General features: G+C 36.6%; 1 protein-coding gene across 2 annotated transcripts; it reads left to right on the top strand.

Annotated features, from left to right (window-relative positions):
* Window positions 1-6,492: 6,492 nt before the first annotated feature.
* LOC136214395 (uncharacterized) lies at window positions 6,493-10,599 on the top strand. Of its 2 annotated transcripts, none has more exons than XR_010681497.1 (5): window positions 6,493-7,028; window positions 7,565-8,125; window positions 8,344-8,463; window positions 8,559-8,616; window positions 10,093-10,599. XR_010681497.1 is itself a non-coding variant. In XM_066002875.1 (5 exons), the coding sequence occupies exons 2-3, from the start codon at window positions 7,575-7,577 to the stop codon at window positions 8,376-8,378; spliced, it is 543 nt and encodes a 180-aa protein (XP_065858947.1). In that variant the 5' UTR covers window positions 6,493-7,028; window positions 7,565-7,574; the 3' UTR covers window positions 8,379-8,463; window positions 8,559-8,616; window positions 10,093-10,599. The 2 variants fall into 2 exon arrangements, 1 of the variants encoding a protein (XP_065858947.1); XM_066002875.1 differs by having other exon boundaries at window positions 7,565-8,082.
* The last annotated feature ends 5,333 nt before the right edge of the window (window positions 10,600-15,932 follow it).

Raw genomic sequence — 15,932 nt, 5'->3', positions numbered from 1 at the left:
TTCCCGTGGTTTTTACTCCTTGCATTGAGGGGGTTTTCCACGTAAAAATCGTGCTTGTTCTTTGTGTTTGTGTGGCTGCCATTTTACTATCGTTGTTGCTTCGTTGTGTTTGGTTATTGCTCTACTAATTATTTTCCTCATAGATTCATTCAAGTCGGGAAAGGATTAATAACGAAGGTTAAGTCCGCATTATTGTTGTTACCGTTGTTAGTCCGTTTTTCCCATCAGATTGGTATCAGAGCTTGGCTATTGTTGTTGTTGGATTTGTTTGAATGATGGAGGCTACTACAAGTAGAATGGTGAATTTAAATGGTTCAAATTACCATGTCTGGAAAGGGAAAATGGAGGACCTTCTTTATGTGAAGGATTATTATCTGCCAGTGTTCAGTAAAGATAGGCCTGAGGGTAAGTCTGAGTCTGAGTAGACTATTTTGCATCATCAGGTCTGTGGTTATATCAGACAGTGGGTGGATGATAATGTTTTGAATCATATTAGTGGAGAAGCAAATGCACAGGAGTTGTGGAACAAGCTTGAGCAGTTGTATGCTAGAAAGACAGGGAATAACAAGTTGTTCTTGATAATGCAGATGATGAATTTGAAGTACCGAGATGGGGCTCCTTTGTCAGATCACTTGAATGCCTTTTAGGGAATCGTAAATCATCTTTCTGGAATGGGAATCAAGTTTGAAGAGGAGGTACAGGCTTTATGGCTCCTTGGTACATTACCGGACTCTTGGGAGACGTTTAGAATGTCATTGTCTAACTCTGCACCAGATGGGATTATTTCCATGGAATTGGCGAAGGGAAACATGTTGAATGAAGAGATTAGAAGAAAGTCACAAGGTTCCTCTTCACAGTCAGATGTCTTAGTCACAGAGAGGCAGGGGAGAAGTCAGAGCAGAGGTCCAAGTAACAGAGGGAAACATCGCAGCAGTTCCAGGGGTAAGTTTGCCAATGTTGAGTGCTACCATTGTGGCAAGAAGGGGCATACCAAAAGGTACTGCAGACAGCTGAAGAAAGATAACAAGAAGGGTACTGAAAACAATCAGAAGAAAGATGACAGTGGTAATGGGAAAGCCGAGGTAAATGCTACTACTGATCATTTTCTGATTTGTGGTGATTGTGATGTTATTAATGTTGCCTATGATGATAAAAGTTGGGTTGTTGATAGTGGTGCTGCATGTCATGTTACATCACATAGAGATTTTTACTCATCCTACACACCAGGTGATCATGGTGATGTTCATATGGGTAATAATGGAAAATCAAAGGTTGTTGGTATTGGAGAAGTCTGTTTGAAGTTTGACACTGGAATGGAGGTGGTTTTACACAATGTGAAACATGTTCCAGATATGAGAATGAATTTGATTTCTACAGGCTTGCTTGATGATGATGGTTACCACAACAGCTTTGGTAATGGTCAATGGAAGCTCACTCGAGGTTTTTTAGTTGTGGCAAGAGGAAGTAAGCACTCTAGGTTGTACATTGCACTTCGAAAGATCTCCAAGAGCATTGTTAATGCAGTGGAGAATTATGATGTGGTTGACTTGTGGCATAAAAGACTTGTCCATATGAGTGAAAAGGGCATGTCTATTTTGTCAAAGAAGAAGAAGCTATCTAGGTTGGAGAATATACAATTGAAGAAATGTTCTCACTGTTTGGCTGGTAAACAGACCAGAGTTTCATTTAAGAGTCATCCTCCTCACAGGAAGGAGAAGATACTTGATCTGGTTCATTCCGATGTGTGTGGTCCTATGTCAACTAGGACAATTGGTGGTTCTCTCTATTTTGTTACATTCATCGATGATTATTCAAGGAGGATGTGAGTGTACACCTTAAAGACAAAAGATCAAGTGTTAGATGCTTTTAAGCAGTTTCAAGCATTAGTTGAAAGACAGACTGGGAAGAAGCTCAAATGTATCCGTTCAGATAATGGAGGTGAGTATATAGGTCCCTTTGATGCTTATTGTAGAGATCAGGGTATTCGGCACCAAAAGACTCCTCCAAAGACTCCACAATTAAATGGCATAGCAGAACGGACCAACATGACTCTAGTTGAGAGAGCCAGATGCATTTTGTCTCATGCAGGGTTGCCTAGATCATTTTGGGGTGAAGCTTTGAGTACTGTGGTACATGTACTAAATCTTACACCTAGTGTTCCTTTGCAATTTGATGTTCCTGACAGGGTATGGAGCGGCAAAGATGTTTCTTATGATCATTTACGTGTCTTTGGATGCAAGGCTTTTGTGCATATTCCCAAAGATGAGAGATCTAAGCTTGATGTGAAGACTAGGCAGTGTGTGTCCATTGGCTATGGACAAGATGAGTTGGGTTACAAGTTGTATGATCCAATTCAGAAGAAAATTGTGAGAAGCCGAGATGTTATCTTTGTGGAAGATCAGACTTTGAAAGATGTTGAGAAGGCAGAGTCAGTTCCTCAGCATATTGATGATCTTCTTGATAGGGTTGAGACAGCTCCTCAGCAGACAGATGGCCTTATTGACTTGGATCCAGCTCGACATGTTGATATAGGAGATGGTGTTCAGAATGATGACCAACATGGTATTGATGATGTTGATGCTCAACAACGGGAAGAGATGGATGAGATTATCAATGAGGAGTTACCAGTACCAGATGTTCCACCATTTGTTCCACTTAGGCGGTCTATCAGAGATCGTCATCCTTCCACCAAGTATCCTGCAGATGAGTATGTGTTGTTGACTGATGGGGGAGAACCCGAGAGTTATGCAGAAGCTATGGAAAATGAGCACAAGAAAGAGTGGGTTGATGACATGCAAGATGAAATGAAGTCCTTGTATGAGAATAATCCTTTTGAGTTGGTGAAGTTGCCTAAGGGCAAGAGAGCTTTGAAGAACAGGTGGGTGTTCAGAAAGAAGCAAGAAGAGAACTCTTCACAGCCACAGTACAAAGCTAGATTGGTGGTCAAGGGATTCAGTCAAAAGAAAGGTATTGACTTTGATGAGATATTTTCTCTAGTTGTGAAAATGGCATCTATCAGAGTTGTTCTCGGTTTAGCAGCTAGTCTTGATTTGGAGGTTGAGCAGATGGATGTCAAGACTGCATTTCTCCATGGTGACTTAGATAAGGAGATTTACATGGAGCAGCCTGAAGGGTTTCAGGTGAAAGGAAAAGAGGAGTATGTGTGTAGACTTCAGAAAAGTCTATATGGTTTGAAGCAAGCACCAAGGCAGTGGTACAGGAAGTTTTAGTCAGTTATGGGGGAGCAAGGCTACCAGAAGACTACTTTAGATCACTGTGTTTTTGTTCAGAGGTTTGGCCCTGATGACTTTGTTATTTTGTTGCTTTATGTTGATGACATGTTAATTATTGGCAAGAATGCTAGAAGAATTGCCCAGTTGAAGAAAGAGTTAAGCAAGTCTTTTGCTATGAAAGACTTAGGGCCAGCAAAACAGATTCTTGGCATTAAGATTGGCAGGAATAGAGCTGCCAAGAAATTACATATGTCATAGGAGAAGTACATTGAAAAGGTGCTTTGCAGATTCAACATGGATAAAGCTAAAGTGGTTAGTTCTCCTCTTACTACCAACTTTAAGCTCACTGGAAAAGATTGCCCTTCTACAGATAAAGAGAAGGAAGAGATGGATAGAGTTCCATATGCCTCAGCAGTAGGAAGTTTGATGTATGCTATGGTGTGTACACGGCCTGATATAGCTCATGCAGTAGGTGTTGTAAGCCGTTATATGTCAAATCCGGGTAGGAAGCATTGGGAAGCAGTTAAGTGGATATTCAGATATCTACGAGGTACTTCCAAATTGGGTCTTACATTTGGAAATGGGAAGCCAGTGCTTGTTGGGTACACGGATTCTGATATGGCAGGAGATAAGGATAACCTGAGGTCTACTTCTGGTTATTTGATGACTTTTGCAGGGGGAGTTGTGTCATGGCAATCAAGATTGCAGAAATGTGTTGCACTTTCTACAACAGAGGCAGAGTATATAGCAGCAACAGAAGCAGGTAAGGAGATTTTGTGGTTGAAAAGGTTTGTGCAAGAGCTTAGCTTTAAACAACAGCGGTATGTGATTCTTTGTGATAGTCAAAGCGCGATTCATCTTGCTAGAAACTCCACTTACCATGATCAAACAAAGCATATTGATATAAGGTATCATTGGGATTAGAGATGCTCTTGAAGAAGGGATGTTTGAACTTGACAAAGTTTATACCAATGATAATGGTTCTGATATGTTGACAAAGGCTTTAGCAAGGGAGAAGCTAAAGGTGTGTTGCTCTATCGTCGGGATGGCGGATTCATCCTCATAGTCAGAAAGGGGGAGATTTGTTGGGCTTTTCTGACCTATGAGGAGCCCAATTAGGGTTAGGCCCATGCTTTAACCCTAGGAGTATATAAGGGTAAGTTTAAGATAGTTTTTTAAACCTAATTTTCTGCCACCACAAAGAAAGGAGAAAGAGAAAACCTATTCTTCTCCCATTCCGCCCAGACACACGAAATTGCCCAAAGCTGGAGATTGAACCGTTGGATCGTCGTGAAATTTGGACAGGAGCTTCCTAACACCTGTTCGCTTGTTTTCACCGGAGCGGTCGTCGTTCGGAGGCTTGTAAGACCAGTTCGTACCAGGGGAAGATTGTAGACAGATTTGTGACTTCTTTGAGGTTCTTCTTTTCTTTTGTGTTGTGATTGATTCCATACTTCTTGAGGGAAAATTCCAAGATTGTATGTTGATTGTGTATGCCTCTAGTGTTATCTAGGGATGAACTTGTGTATTGCCCATTATTATTTGATATAGTGGAAGGTTTAAGCGGACTACGGTCCTCGTGGTTCTTACTCCTTGCATTGATGGGGTTTTCCACATAAAAATCGTGCTTGTTCTTTGTGTTTGTGTGGCTGCCATTTTACTATCATTGTTGCTTCGTTGTGTTTGGTTATTGCTCTACTAATTAGTTTCCTCATAGATTCATTCAAGTCGGGAAAGGATTAATAACGAAGGTTAATTCCGCATTATTGTTGTTACCGTTGTTAGTCCGTTTTTCCCATCAATTAGTTACGAAAATACTAAGGCTTTCAAAATATTAAGACTCGTAGAAGATATTATAAATAATACTATCTTTGTTTCATATTACATGTCTTTCTAGAAACTCTTTTTTGTTTTATTATACATATCATTTTATACGATCAATACACTTTAAGTCATCTTTTTTCATGCTATAAAATATGGGTCTATGAAAATTAATTAAATAATTGACTTATTATAAAATAAATAGATAGTGGAATCAGTAAATAAGGGGCAACAATGTATTTTCTCTAATATTCTTAATTTATATGCAATTCTATAAGACGACATGTAATATAAAACGGAATGAATATTAATTTATAGAATTTATATTGATATGTTGACACCACTATATAGTTTTTTTCTTTTTTCGGAAAAGGTATTGAAATAGTTTGTTTATTGTGTTATTATTAATCTTTTTGTAATATATAATTTATCTCCACCAATTGAAAATCCTAAACATCATTTATGTTTCAATTTTGACAAGTTAAAAGTATTTGCTATTCAACTTTCAACTTATCCAAAAACATTTTATGTGGCACTGACATATTATTGGATCACATTTGACTCCTGAAATATCTTGATTCGTGAATTTTATCCAATTTGGATAGAGTTTAAAGAATTGTGATCATATTGACATGCGACAAGTCTATGTGTCAAAATACTATCACGTATCAGGGCATATAACGGTTTTGTACTTTCCATCCAAATTGGATGAAATTTCAACTAAATATAATCAAATAAATGACAAAATTTTAAAATAAATTAGGGCTAAAATATATTTAAGTCAATGTATTTTTGTAACAAATTTCGGAGTCATCTTATCAGAGTAAACTAGACATGTTCATGAGCTGGGTCGGGTCGGGCCTAATCGGCTTGTCACATAATTACTTTGTTCAAATTCAATCAAGGCCGCACTATATTTACAGCAGGCTCGGACCGGACTGGACCAGGCTAAGAGAACTAATTTCCAAACCCAACCCGGTCGGTCCAACTAATATCTTTGTATTTTTGAAAAATTAAAATTAAACTAAAAATTAAACTATAATTATACAATACAATAAACTAAACTTTAAAGTATTATTTCAATAAGAATCAATTAACCCAATCCTAAATAATAATAAAAAATACTCCTTTCATACCAATAAATAAATCAATAATATAAATATATATATGTGAAATTAATTGCATATAGAGAATTTTATAACTTGTTTTGTATTTAAAAGGTTTGGAAATTTATAAGTTTAAGAAATTTAAAACTTCTATTTTTGGAATATAAAATTTATTAAATTAAAACTATTATTAAAATTTCGGATAGGACTGGATTTGGATTTTAAGATAAATTCTACTCTGTATTCGGATCTAAACGGATTTAAACCGGACTGTACCTATATTTCGTATATATGTCCAAGTCCGATCTTTGAAGAGCCAAACTTGGACTGTCTGGGTAGGCCTGTGGGCTTGTGACAGGTCTAGAGTAAACTACCATTTTCGACAATATTCCGGTGCTACTCCAGTTACGCGCCACCTCTACCGGCGGGGTAGTATGTAGAACTTTCGAGATTGCCTGTACCAAATGAACTTTACTGGGGATATCTCATTTTTTTTTCGGTGTTTGGCATATAGCTTTGTATACTCTGTGATATCTGCCGTTTTTTCCACTTTCATCCACCAACTGCTTGTCCGAAGTTGTAAGAGAAAATGGGCAAGAAAGGAGGTGCTAAAAGGCTACTGAAAGCGCCCAATCTGCCTCGCAGTTCAATTACATTAAGGCAAGAAACAACCGCCAGAATACAAACTAAAGGGGCTGCTCGCGATTCAAAGTCCTTAAAATTCGATCACTTGCAAAAGCTAGCATTATGGGCCAGCAGAGAAGCGTCAATCCCCTCTCTCGCTGTCTTTTTCGGGCGCCAATATGCATCTGCTGGGGAAGTTTTTGGAATCCTGCCTGATCCTTACCTATTTTCTTGCCAGAGATTGGTATGCCAAAACTTCTCGTGTATGTATGTCTATTTACTGTTGTTTTAACAATCATTGTTGAAATGGGATGTAACCAGGTTTAGAGTTATATGCTTCATTTATTAATAACTATTTAGTGGATAATTAGAGCAGTTCAGATAATATATTGCTTTTCCTTTTACCTTTGGGAGAAAAGGAGCTGCCTTTTCGTTTCTTGATGTTCTCATTGATTACACTTTAAGCTCGACCTGATAGTTAAAGGTACGATTTAATACTAATATCTGACATATATTACAATATCTTTCAATTAAATCAACAAATGCAGCTGCCAGGAATAGAACCCTACACCACTTGGTCAAGTTGGCTATGATACCATGTCATGGCATCATTTGAACTAAAACCTCACGCTGATAGTTAAGGCCATCTTATATTAATCCCTGACAGTTACAAATGCTAGTAGCAGTTTCTTTTGAACTTGTAGTTCTTTGAATTGAGCTTAAGATGTTCCACTTCTAGTTAATTGCAATACTTAGCTTCATGTGCATCCTCTTTGGCAGATGTGAGACAATGCTTCAGCCTGGTTTCAACTGCACGGTGCGAATTGAGAGAACTTCTGCAAAGGCGAGACTTAGGTGCAAGAAACCTAGTATCTCCTTGCAGAATAACGTGGTATACAACTGTCACTTCTGTTCCCACAAGAACCTGAAGAGAGGAACTCCAAAAGGTCATATGAAAGAAATATGTCCTGCTAAAGCCAAGCAAAAACCACCTGCCAAGTCAAAACCTTCAATTCCCCTGCATCAGAATTCTGCCAGCAAGGAAGCAGCTTTACCCCCTGTAACTGCAGAAACTTCCATTACAGACGATCCTGCAACTCCATCTGTAAGAACATTATTGGATGCGGCGAAAAGAAAGAGAAATAGATCAGGATCGAAAAGATCAGAAGGATCCGAAAGCAGTAATGCTGCAAACAAGGATGAAAGAACTGGTGGTGCATCAAGTAAAAGAAGAAAATCATGGATGAGCCTTAAGGAAATCACCGAGAGTAATGAACATGGCAGCAGTCGGAATTTTAGTAATTCAATCCCATTTTTAATATGAGTTAGCCAGGCATTAAGGTGTTTATTTAAGTGAACATTTATTGTCAATTTTTTATTGATAATCAACCTTAAATTTAGATGTACTTTATTTATTTATTTTTATATAATCTACTAATCTCTTGTTTTATTGATATTTGATGTCAAGGGTTCACTAACTGAGCTTTTAACTGTTTGATTTCACTTCCTTCACTATTGCCAAACAACATATTTATGATCCTTTATGGAATTTTTGATAGATGAAGTATGTGAAACCGCTGGCCTTGTTTCGTGACCTTCTAAAGGCAAAAGCAAAAGGAGGCTTGGATGTTGGTTTAGCCATTTCAGAGCTTGATAACAAAATTGCTTCACCTCTAGGGGTATGATTGATGATATGCTTTTTGTGTTTATTTCATAATGATGATTTATGTTTTTTTGTGCTTGACATGTTTTCATAATTGTAAACACTTTGCAGTGTTATGATGAGGAAGCAATCAAGCATAAACGACATGGCCAGTGATTTCCAAACTCTTGTGAGTTTTTTTTTTATTTCTATGTATTTTTCTTTTCCTTTTACATTTTGGAGGTTACTTACAAGTGGGTGAAAAATAAAATGAAATTTTGAGAGAATCCTATGGGCTAAGGAAATTTCATGTCTAGCTTCTTTTGTCTCATGTCTGGCCTTAGAAACCAATTGATTGTCATTGTAGACAGTGGACTTTTTAAAGATAAAGAATTTGGTAAACTTTTTAATGATTTTCGAACTCGTGGAGATGATATCCTCGTTAGAGTACATAACAAATTCCATACCTTTCTGATCATGTATTGCACTGATTCTATAATGTTTGAATAACTGTTGTTAGAATCTTACAATTCACGATTCGAATCATACGATTCAATTCGATTTAGTTCTATTTCGAGCCAAATCTATAAGATGAATCTAAATTGTACAGAATCTTACGATTCGATTCAGCTCTATTTCGAGTCGGATCTTCATCATTGTTCATCAAAAACTTCAACAACACTAATTACTAAATCCACTATCATCAACTCAAACTAGTTTCATTCCATCATTGTCAAGTTGACAATAAGGCCAAAAAAAAAAAAGTCAAAGCTCAAACTCTTCATCTCCGCTAAGTTATTAAATAGAGTCCGATTTGTGAATTAGTTTTATTAGGATTGTATTTGCATTAGATTTGAATTGTAAGTACTTGATTGATATGATTTCTTTTTTTTACATTAAAATTGCATTGCTAGACTAACATTTGATAATATTTTGTGTTCAACATAGTAAATATTTTATTTTTTTTATAATATTATGAATTTGAACTGAATCTTATGATTTGATTCACGAGTCACGATTCACAAAATGTGGATTTCAATCTCGATTTGACAACTATGGTTTGAATTGATGGTTACCTATCTGCAAATGTACGTCATTAAGTAATTAGGGCAATCAATTTCTGACACGATAACACGATTTATATAGACACCTTACTTGGCATGATTATCATTTTTGTTGCTTTTATATCATATGTAATCATGTGGCACATATATATATTTATATACAGTCTTGATCACGTGCACTTTAATGAACATGTAGAATTTGCTCATTCACCGTTAGATCTAGGCCTATTAGAATCCTAATGTGGAGATTCAAAACATCCCGATACTTAGATTTAATAAGCCTATATCTAACGGTGAATGAGCAAATTCACTTGCTCATTAAGGTGCATGTGAAAATTCCTGTATTTATATATATAAACGATTGTGACACAATAACCCATTATGACACCTCTATAAGTAACCATGGGAGGGTAGTAGGTAGCATAATGCTGAAAATATGCTTATTTGTATTTTTAGCCTATGCAGTATATGTAGACATTTTAATATATTCATCTAATGGATCTTAGTAAAACATTGACCCTCTTGAACACAAACAACAGAAAAAAGCATACTGTATTCATTATACAAATAGTATAGTATGTAATTTTTCTTATTGTTTGCAGAATGCGGAATTATTAATAAAGCCTCTACCCTAAGTTGAAGCTAAATCCATTCTCGAGAAGGAAAATTTCTACTAGTACTAGTCCTGTTGTTGCGTCAACCAAACTGTAAGTGATATTATCTGAATGGAGAGACCATTACTGATCCCCTGTCCACAGCAGAATTTCTCGTCTAAAAATATGCTGCTTGTGATACTTCAGAAATTTGTGGGTCCGCTAGGAGCTTTCTTTCCGTGACATTTATGGAAAATTTGAATTGCTGAACTGGTATTCAACGTGAATATAAATGTAGAGTGTTCCTATGTGGTAGTTGGAACACAATCAATGGGAAATACTGTTAGCCTGCATAATTTACTATATACTACTTTTGGGAAGAAAATAATTGAGTCTTCACATACCTTTGTGCATTCAAACTGCAAATTCTCTGATTATTTTGTTCTCTTTTGGAGAAGTTGTACCGGTGAAATGAAGAGCTGATTTAGCATAAAAAAAAATAATAATGTAATTTCAAGCATCATTATAACAGAAAATAGAAAATGAGGTTTTTTTTCTTTTCACATACAAATACAAGTTTATGTTCTGGGAATTCGTGTTTTGGTCATTCAATAAGGTTTAAAAGTGCACAATTGCTATTAATGATGTTTGAAATTGTACCTTCTGTTATATACATTTAAGCGGAACTGAATGGGATTTGATGGGTATACACAATGTTATCATGCTAAGCAGTTTTATAGTATGAATGAAATTAGTGATAAGAAAGGTATTAAAATATTATTATGAGTAATTAGGATTTGTGTAAAATGTAGATATGAAATGGTGGAGAAGTGAGACAAGAAAGTGGAAAATGGGGTCAGTAATAGCGGCTTAAGCAGGCACAAAATCAGAATTGACTTGACTTTAAGAGGGTGCATAATAATTCCATCACTAACAATAAGAATAATTCCCATTATCAAAATTTCAACACAAGACTCATGGCTTTTATTAACTTTAATGACCTTATTTAATATGCTAATTTGGTAACAAACTCTCACTTTCCCTATTCTCTCTCCAATTCCCCCCTCTCCAAGGATTCCAAGTAGTAGTAGTTTACTAACAATAAATACCAAAGCGAACTAAATAGGGATGGAAATGAGTAATTGTATTGACTCAGCGAAAATAACAATCGCATACGAATATTTTTCGATAACCCTCAAAATTCAAAGAACTTTCGAGAAAAACAAAATTTATCTATTCAATATCAAAAGCTAACTCTTATATCAGAGATTGTTCCTTAAATAGCATAAGAAAAACCCTAAACTGAATAGGAAAATACTAAAAAGCAAAATTACACAAAAATCTCAAAACAATAGTATTTTACAATTTTGAAGGATCAAATGAATGAATTTGGAAAGACACAAACATCACGGCGAAGTGGTGAATTTTGTTCATTAGTCTGTTTCCATCCAAAATGGGGTCTAAATTCAAAATCTGGCAGAAATGATAAAATTACCACTGTATTAAAATTTATCAAAATTCTCCATGAATTTGCAGGCTAATTTTTCAACCGCATTGTTCCCTTCAAGTTGAACAAAATTTGTTCTCGAATTGGCATCATCGTTAGAATCACCTAGATATGGAACAAGATGTTTCACATTGAATACATTAGCGGTGCGTATATGACTCGGGAACTTGAGGTGATAAACATTCTGATTAATATTCTTCAAAATCTTGATAGGTCTAATATTTCGGAAACTCAGCTTGTCATAACCACCAATAGAGACAATGTTTCTTATCAACAACCTACTTATATTTTAGATGACAATGTCATCTACCTCAAATTCTAGATGACAATGTTTCTTATCAGCAACCTACTTATAGTTTGCAGCAAAACTCTCCAAATTGTCACAGACAATAGGTTGAAAAGCTTGCAAACCTGAAAAAAAAATCAGCGACTTTCCCGTGGAGATGAGTATTGTAAAACACCATCAATAAATTCAAAGGACCCTTAGGCACAAAAGAATAAAATGAAACTCGAGCTATAGTTAACAACATGATTTTGTGCGAACTCAGCTTGGCACAACTTCTGATCACATCCTCGACAAAACACCATAAGAGATCACAAAGTGAACGATTCAGCACCTCAGTTTGGCCATCCGTTTGTGGGTGATAGGCACTACTGAATTTCAATTGGGTTCCCAGCATTTTCCTTAAACTATGCCAAAAATGGCTAAGAAAACAAGTGTCACAATCCGATAGAATTGACTCGGGCAGCCCAAAGAGGCGATAAACATCACGAAAGAACAATAGAGCCACATTAACAACATCAGTGATCTTCTTGCAAGGGATAAAATGAGCCATCTTGGAAAAACAATCAACAACAATAAAAATAAAATTGTTACCATGTTCTGTATGGGGGCAACTTGAGAACAAAACCCATGTTAATGTTGACCCATGGCTGTGAAGGAATAGGTGGCATCATGTACAAACCCACATTACTAGTTGTACACTTAGATAATTGGCAAATGCGATATGTTTCACATAGCGATATACCTCTTTATCCATTGAAGGCCAAAAGTAAGAAGTCTGAATAAATTGTAGGGCCCTGTGATGCCTCACATGCCCCCCCATAATGAAGTTCCTGGATTATCTTCACTCATACCCTACAATCTAGTGTACACAACTGATTTCCACGAAACAGATATCCATCATGATCGCTAAAATTTATGGATTTGCCTGCTCGAACTATGTATAAAATACCAGCAAAGTGTGCAGCAGTCATAAACAAAATCTCAAAAAGTCAAAACTAAGTACCTCAACCTGCATGGTAGTTAATAAATTGCTCCTACGACTCAAAACATATGCAACCCGATTACTCACTTTCGCTGTATGTTTCACCACAAATGTGAAACGTTGCAAATATGAAACCAACAAGCAAGGTGATGAGCCAATTTATCCTACATGTTCAGATGTGTTTAATGCTTTATGATTTGTATACAATACAAATTCCTGCTAGAAAAGATAGTGGCACCAATGTTTAATAGCTTGCACAACAACATAAAATTCCATGTTATAGGTATTATACTGAAGCTTCGGGTTGGACAACTTCTTACTAAAATAAGTCACGTGTCTGACATTTGACTAAGCACAACACCAGCGTCGACTTTGAAAGCATCATTATGTAACTCAAAAGGCTGTGAAAAATTTGGAAGCACTACGATTGGAGTGGAGAGGGCGAGCCTTGGCGCAACGGTAAACGTTGTTGTCGTGTGACCAAGAGGTCACGGGTTCGAGTCTTAGGAGCGGCCTCTTGCCAAATAAATTGGTAGGGAAAGGCTTGCTCCCAGTACACCCTTATGGTGGGACCCTTTCCAGGACCCTCGTTCAGCGGGGACGCGTAGTGCATCGGGCCACCCTTTTATGATTGGAGCGGACATAAGGCGCATTTTGATTGGGTGAAATGCTTGTGCAGCTTTATTTTTCCAAATAATCTTCCCACCCTTCATACAGCATATGATTGGTGCCATGATACCAATGCAAGAAAACTACACACTTCCTTGAGAGTCCTCGGTTGTGGCCATTGTCGAACTGCTTCCACCTTGGATTCATCAACATGCAATCCATCACCAGAGATAATATATCCAAGAAATAAAAACGTATGGGCCATAAAGATGCACTTCTGGCTAGCGGCGTAAAATTGCTCTCGCCTCAACGTGGTAAAAAATTCCCTCAAATGTTGCATATGCTCTACCAGATCAACACAATAAATCAAAATATCATCAAAGTACACCACGAAATTTTTTCCAATAAAAGGCCTCAAAGCTTGTTCATCATACACATAAAAGTACTCGGGGGCATTAGGCATTTTAAATGGCATAACTAGCCACTTATACAAGACCTCGCGAGTTTTAAAGGCAGTCTTCCACTCATCTTAGTCTAATATGAATTTGATTAAATCCGCTTTTCAAATCTAGCTTTGTAAAAATTGTGGCATCTCTAATCTGATCAAGCAAGTCATCAAGTCTAAGGATGGGAATCAATACCTAATAGTAATTTTATTTATGGATCGGCTACCAATGCACATACACTAGGCACCATCCTTCTTTGGTGTTAACAAGGTCAGAACTACACAAGGACTCAAACTTTCAGGAACATTGCCCCTTAGCCACTAACTCTTTTACTTGCATGCGCAACTCCTCGTGTTCACTAGGGCTCATCTTGTAGTGTGCTCAACTAGGGAAGGTTTTCCTCAGCTCCAAATCAATACAATATTAGATATCACATAGTGGAGCTAAACCATTGGAAAGCTCTGTGGAAAACACATCCTGAAATTCTCGAACCAAAGAGAGAGCTACTTGTGGAAATTGAGTGGTCTGAGCAACCTCTATACTGACCAACACGTATACTGTTAGCACCATTTTATATAGTGTTTTAGGCATGGTTTTAGCCCTATTTTGTGTGTTTATCATCTATATACCTTAGATTATGTGGTATTTTTTTCCATTATCTGCTTGGTATGCGCTTTAAGGTGTTTCAGGTACAATCGGGGAAGAAACAGAATAAAAATGGAGCAAAACAAGGAATGAATAATACTCTACTCGGCGAGTAGGGCTTGCTACTTGGCGAGTAACATCAGCTTCTCAACGAGTTGAAGCTACTCATCCAGACCAGACACTTATCAAGCCCAGTCAATGAAATAGAGCTAAAGTCAACCTTAATTACCCGATCTTGGATACCTACTCGGCGAGTAAGTCTTTCTACTCGGCGAGTAGAGATCGATTCATGCTCCAATTCTACTTCGGATATTCCACTCTAAATCAAACTCAAACAACAGAATCCAACTCTAAGATGGGAAGAAAACCTAGATAGAGGAGGAATATGAAGAAGAGCACTATAAATAGAGGCTTATGTTATGTAGTTATTATTCAGTTTTCATTCAATAATTAATTAGACTAGTTCTTAGATTAGCTTAGTCTTAGTTTAGTTTTATTTCCTGTCTTTTATATTTCGGTTTAATTTATTATTTTCATTATGTTATCAGTTTAGTTAAGCAAACTTCATATTTAATTGTTTTTCACCTTTTATGAATCAAGTTCAGTTTATTTGGTTTCAAGCTCCATCTTCCTTCATCTTATCTTGAATTAATAAACCTAAACTTAATGAATAAAAGTTCTTATTCGGCCCATCCCATTATGCCTCTGTGTATTAGCTCAGGCATGAGCTAAAACACTATAGGCTAGGATGGCGGTGAACTATGTTTAACAAATAAGGATCATTAAACAAGTGTTTAGGTTGTATTGTAGGATTAAACGAGAATTAACTAAAAGCAATGCTTATCTTTATCTAAGAAACCTAACCAAGTAATTGGGTAGAGAAATTGAATTGTGAAACCTAATCAAGTAAACGAGTCAATTGAGCATATTAATTAATCATATACCCTAACCGGATAGTGCGGCTTCGTGGTCTAGGTTACGGCTTAGCCTTGGTTTTCATAGCGTCTAATGCCTTCAAGCAATATTAGGGATTTTGCCTAACCAAGCATCGGCTTGATAATGTTTGAGGTAGATTTAGTAAGTTGTTGATAAGAGTTACTATTTTCCATTGGAAGATCACCGTCTCGAGTTAACCTTTAAATTCACACACTTATCGATTCGTAGGAGTTAGCATAGGGATCCTAAATCCTAGTCTCTCATTCATTTATTTAAACTAATTAATTGTTCAATTGCTTTGCTAGTTTTATTGCTTTATTAGTAGTTAAATCCTTAGATAATATAGATTTCGAATACGAATATGGCATTAGATACTAGTCTTTGTGGGATCGATACTGTTCTTCGAAACATTTACTACTTGATACGATAGAGTTCACT

The sequence above is a fragment of the Euphorbia lathyris genome, chromosome 1 (genome assembly GCF_963576675.1).
Source record: "Euphorbia lathyris chromosome 1, ddEupLath1.1, whole genome shotgun sequence".
NCBI classification, from domain to species: domain Eukaryota; kingdom Viridiplantae; phylum Streptophyta; class Magnoliopsida; order Malpighiales; family Euphorbiaceae; genus Euphorbia; species Euphorbia lathyris.
This window is presented reverse-complemented; position numbering and strand designations above follow the sequence as displayed.